Here is a 5,333-nt window from a genome sequence, read left to right as displayed (position 1 = left end):
TGGGCCGTCGCAGCCCCCCGGCTCTGGCGAGGCGTGCGGTCACGAGTCACCGTAATGGGAAAGCTGTAAGATCCTGCCACAAATACTTGAACCAAAGCGTCCCATGCTTTGATAAATTAATTGCATAATTGTAGAGTTGTTCTGTTAGTATCTTGGCCCGGCGCCTGTGCGGGGGTGGGTGGGACTGTATTTCGGTAACTTTTCCATTTGGTTTCGGTTCTGCCCCAAAGCAGGGGAGGAAACTTGTGCAATTTCAGGCTTTCCAAGACGGGATCTCCCAAAGCCCTCTATACACTGTGCTGTGGGAAGAGGGGACATCACAAAGTAAAGACTGATCCTTGGGCTCTGTCAAGACGTAACGACTCCCAGGCACAGCATTGATCGTTAACGGACCTGGGTGAAGTCGTAGCTACCCCAGCTGTACACCCTGGCTCATGATACTGCTGTACACGGCAGGAGTTGTAAGTGTACAATGCTGCTTCCTCTCTCTGCCTTGCCAGTCCATTCATCCAGGAAGGTCCATTTTGTCCCATCTAATCACCATACAGGCTTGGAGAAGGTGAGCTGAAAAGTCATCCTTGTACTTCCTTAACCTGAAAAATGGACTAATGAACCCGTCAGTACCAGAACAGCTTTTGAGGCCAAAGCACTGCTCGTATGGATAATTTTAAAGGCTTCCTTCTAGTGGACATGTGAAATAGAGGTTCTGGGTTTGGGTTTTTTTGTTCAAAGTGGATACGTGCTCAAAATACCCTTCCATACCAGCATAGATATGACTGGGTATAGCATCAGCTGGCATAAATCCTGGGGTAGAAACTCAATTTTGGCAGGTAGATGTGATCAGAAAATAAAAGAGGATTGAGGTTTCTTTTGCTTTTAAACTTACTGTTTGGCAAACAAGCCCTCCTGAACATAGGAAACTGCTTAGCAAGTAAATCTGGAGAGAATCAGGAGTTTGCTTGGCATGCTCCGGTCTTCTTGTTACAAGCGTCAAGGTAGGCGAGCAGAGTCAGAGCTGCTTGTGTGTGCACACCAAAACCATCTGGCGTCCTCCTGTCTGCAGACCAGCGTGACGAGCTCCCGCAGGACAGAGGCAGAGCACGCAGGAGTCAGCCTGTGGAGGTTAGGATTAGTGTCTGAACAGTTACAGCCTCTGCGCTTCTCCTCACATACACTGGACATACACGTTCCTTTCCCGCTCCTCCAGGACTGCCGGTCACGCTGCAACACACCAGTCTAATGAGCAAGGCATAAAAATCCAGCAAGACGATTAAGAGCAAATCAAAAAGAAGAAAAACCAAAAAAAGCAACATGAGTAATCAAAGTGAAATGTGGCCCCAGCACAAAGTAAAACACACAAAGAGCAAGGCACTCCCAGGGGCAAATCCCTGAGCAGCCAGTTGGCTGCCAGCTTGGATTGCGGAGTCCTCAGGGCTGGGGGTTTCAGCCATCGCTGCCTCTGAGGATACCAACGTGGTCTGCAAAGGCTCTGTGTTGCAATGCAGAGAGAACGCCTTTGTCTGGTAAATCGGTGATGGGAGAGCAGCGATTCCTGAGCACCACGCAGGGGGCCTAGCAGCTGACTGCGTGGTTTCAGTCATAAGTCACGGGCGTAATATTGCCTCTCCCTTCCTCCCTTGCCTGGCTCTCCCCTTCCCCCGCTTCCCCTCAGACATTTAAAAGGCTCCTGGTGTATTAGTTACAGAAATAAAAAAATGCAACTTTAGGAAATGCCTGTGCCTTGTCAGCACCAGAGATTTGCTCAATTTCTCCCCTAAGACCCGAGTCATCAGCGTAGCTGCCAAAAACCAAATTCCCACTGTACTTAGGTAAAGCTATTTGCCTGAGTTTGCATGGCATGATTTCCCGTGGTGCTGTTAGCCTTGGCTTCACGCAGGAGAAAACGTCGTCTCTGGAAGAGGCAGCTTTGAGGGGGCTCAGAGATACATGAGCCCTACGAGAGCCTGCACTGCTGCAGCTGCTCTGTGTGGGCAGCTTCAGGGATAAAAAGAAGCCGTAGACGAGTCTCTTCCTAAAGGCAGCCGAGGTCTTACTCCATCGCCAGCCTAAACCACCGGCTCGGCACATGAACATCGGACAAATAAAACAAATGGGCTCCAGTAAGTTGCGGTTGCCGAGCAAGTTCCTGTGCATCAGCAAAGCTATTGTAGCTGTTCACACGAGCGTGCCTCGTTACGCCGGCGGTGAGGTGCTGTGACCCAGCTCCAACCTTGGTTAACAGGGGACAGGCTAGCGTGCTTCATCCTGCAGTCAGGGTGAGCCCAGAGAAAGCCTGGGCGGTGAAGACAACTCAAGTGATGGGCAGGAATTTGTCATGCTGCCCTACTGCCTGAGCCTTTTGGCCAGGAGAAGAAAGTACAGCGTGGCAGACGGAGCTTGTCTAGAACCCAACAGCCCTTCTTCCCTCTGCTTCCCAATCCACTCTGAGGCAAAATTAATTCAGAAGAATTCTCCCCCAGTGTTTCTTTAATTACTTAAGTTATTATTTGTATTGTGATAGCCTCCATGGGTCCTCGCCACAGCCTGGCCGCTCTTGTGCCAGGAGAATGCACACCACAAAGGTTTCAGAGACCATCAAGCACACACAGTAGAAACAAGAAACCTCGGTCGGCGACTAGGGCCCTATCTTGGTAGGCACTACCCACACACGTCGGCTAAGGAATAATGCGGCTCTCACATGGTTTATAGCTTTATTAAAACATGCGGGAAAGGAGCTGCCCTTGGAAGAAAGCAAAAGAGAGACTAGTTCCCTCCTCAAAGCAAGAGAGCTGCCTGCAGTGACGAGGGCAGTAAGGCCCACAGGCAGCATTCCTCAAAGGATGGGTGGCTCCTGAATTGTTAAGTGGATTCTTCCAGACATTGTGAAATATTCATACCTTGAGGGAAGATTAGTTTTCTTTTTTTGACAGTCATAACACAGGCTCTTCCCTAAACATGTTCATGAAAAGAGAAGAGAAGCAGCTTTTTATTTGCTGACATTGTCTCGTTGTGTCCTTGTCTCTTGCCTTTTATTTAGATTGCAAGTTCTTTACAGCAGAGGCCATCTTTCATCCTCTTTGCATGGTGTCACACATAAGGGGATATCGTCCATGACTAAGGCGGGAGGGTAATACAAATAACAACATTTCATGGCTAGAGGCATACAGAGGTTATCACTACTATAAACTGCAAAGAAAAATGCAGTTAAAGCTCTGATGAGCTCAGATGAGCTCTAGCAAATCTTACGACGGTTTGAGATGCAACTGCAGACCTCAAGAGCGGACCTCCTTCAACAGTAAGCCATCAACACTGAGGGTGGCAAAAGACTGACCACCCTGAGCCAAAGTTTCCAGAAGCCACTGACCCAAATTTCAGAAAAAGAATACTTGTCTCAAACTCAGAACACCTTTAAAGAAGTGCTGGAGGAATCAGGATGAACCTCCATCCACCTCAAGCTAGCCGAGAAACCAGCTCAGCTGAATGTGACCAAGAGGAAGCCGCATTTGCTAAATCCAGACCTGTCCTTGAGGAAGGTAAAACCAGGACTGAGCAAAGGTGAATGCAGGAAATGAAATGGCTCCTTACTCCTAAAGGGGCAAGGTGCTCGGGCACCCGCACGCGCTGCGGCAGGAGGAGAGCACACTGAAACCAGGGCAGTACGAACACGAGAGCGCAGAGGCCAGCGGCTGAGCAGAACGGCATCAGGCAAGAAACCAGGCAGGAAGAGGCGAGTGGGGAGGTGGAGACGGGCAGAGCAGCAGCGCTGCTCCAACTGGGCGCCGAGTCCAGTGGGAAGGGAGCCTCCTTTTGCTTTCATCTCTTACAGAAGAGTAAAACCACAGAATCCACCTTCTTTCTCTATCACCAAGCCACCCCAGGGTTCTAGTAAGACAACAAAAATGAGTGGGGAGGTGAAGGGTCATGCATCACCGAAATTAAAGAGTAAGAATTGTTGTTAACAGAAGCCAAAAGCTTTTTAGGGGTCCTTAGGACAGACAAGAGAGGACACATCCCCAAAAGATGGTTCACTTGCTTACCCTACCTTAAGACAGCGCAACCTTTCAAACCCCTGGCAAGCCGTATTAACTAGGCCATAACCCTTCCCCCTCAGGCCTCACAAAACCCAATAAAGTCGTGATTGCCAAAAGGGTGCACTACACACAGATGTGTTCAGCTATTAATGGGTTTTGCAACTATTTTCTGTCTAGTAAGATAAATGATGAAGAGAATGAGCACACCCTTGGGTTTGACCAGAATGCTAAGAGGAAAAAAGCTTTCTGGAAAGAAAGAAGGTGATCAGGTGCCGGGGAGAATCCTAAAGTGGTGATCTTCCCGTGCAAGCCTGCACATTTCCAGTACTGATGTGAATCACGTGTCTGAACTGCTTCACTCAGCCGTGTAGTACAAGCACCCAGGCTGTAGGTTGACGATCTGTGGATACAGGCTTGATGCATGAGTCATCGTAAAGGGCAGCATCTCAGATCTACCACTCTACCAACAGACTCGCTGTCGGGCACAGTGAAGTTTGTGTGCCTTCTCCTATGCCCTTTTTTCAGTTTTATCAGTTTGTCTCTGAAAACTCATTAACTTCCCCTGGCCACAGTTATGCTTGTTGCTTAATTGCTACTCATGATGAAACCAGGCCGTGGAGACCGCAGCGGATTTGTTACCTCTCTGGGTTAAAACTTTACTACTGCAAAGTTTTCAGAACTGGGCAGGACTAAGTAACACTGGGTGGCAACTCCTCCAGGACACCATTTAAGCAGCCTTGGCTGCTGCAGACCTCCATTGTAATAACATCCATTACAATGAGCTGACTTCCTACAGTATTGCCGTCTTGCAGGAACAAAGAGAAACAAATCTAAAGAATTAGAAAAAAAAGGGACTGCCCTTGAGTGACTCAAAGAGAAACAAATCTAAAGAATTAGAAAAAAATACACTATGTTGAAGAAACGTACCCAGGGCTTCGGGACTGCCCTTGAGTGACCCTCCCAATTCGTGGGCTTTTCCAGTCCTGCTCTCCTTTTCCATGTGGAGGCTGTCAGGGGAGGCTGCCTCCACAAGGGAAACAACCCAACTGTTTGTTGATTCTCCCATGCCTCGTTTCCCATGCAGCTTTTGCACTGCTGGAAAGGACCAGTGGAAACTGCTATTAAATTTAGCTTCTGCGGCTTCGTATTTGCCTTGTACGAGCATCAGTGCCCACAGAAAGTGTGAAGCAGAGCAGAGGGAAAGCACTGATCAATGAACAAATGCAAACACAATGCAGAAACGAAGAATGGACTTTGCCCACGAGTGCTCCCTTCCCCAAATCATTGCAGGTGAAATGGATT

General features: G+C 48.6%; 1 protein-coding gene across 1 annotated transcript in view; it reads right to left on the bottom strand.

The window, feature by feature from the left end:
* Nucleotides 1-3,702, bottom strand: part of CUNH8orf76 (chromosome unknown C8orf76 homolog) — a 13,571-nt gene extending 9,869 nt beyond the window's left edge. Inside the window, exon 1 of the mRNA XM_009635958.2 lies at nucleotides 3,586-3,702. Within this exon, the coding sequence (XP_009634253.1) occupies nucleotides 3,586-3,702 (117 nt within the window). The remainder of the gene's footprint in view (nucleotides 1-3,585) is intronic.
* Between the last annotated feature and the right edge of the window lie 1,631 nt (nucleotides 3,703-5,333).

This window comes from Egretta garzetta, unplaced genomic scaffold (genome assembly GCF_000687185.1).
Source record: "Egretta garzetta isolate BGI_Z169 unplaced genomic scaffold, ASM68718v1 scaffold13, whole genome shotgun sequence".
NCBI lineage: Eukaryota > Metazoa > Chordata > Aves > Pelecaniformes > Ardeidae > Egretta > Egretta garzetta.
Note: the sequence above shows the minus strand (reverse complement) of the source record. Positions and strands in the feature narration are given on the sequence as shown.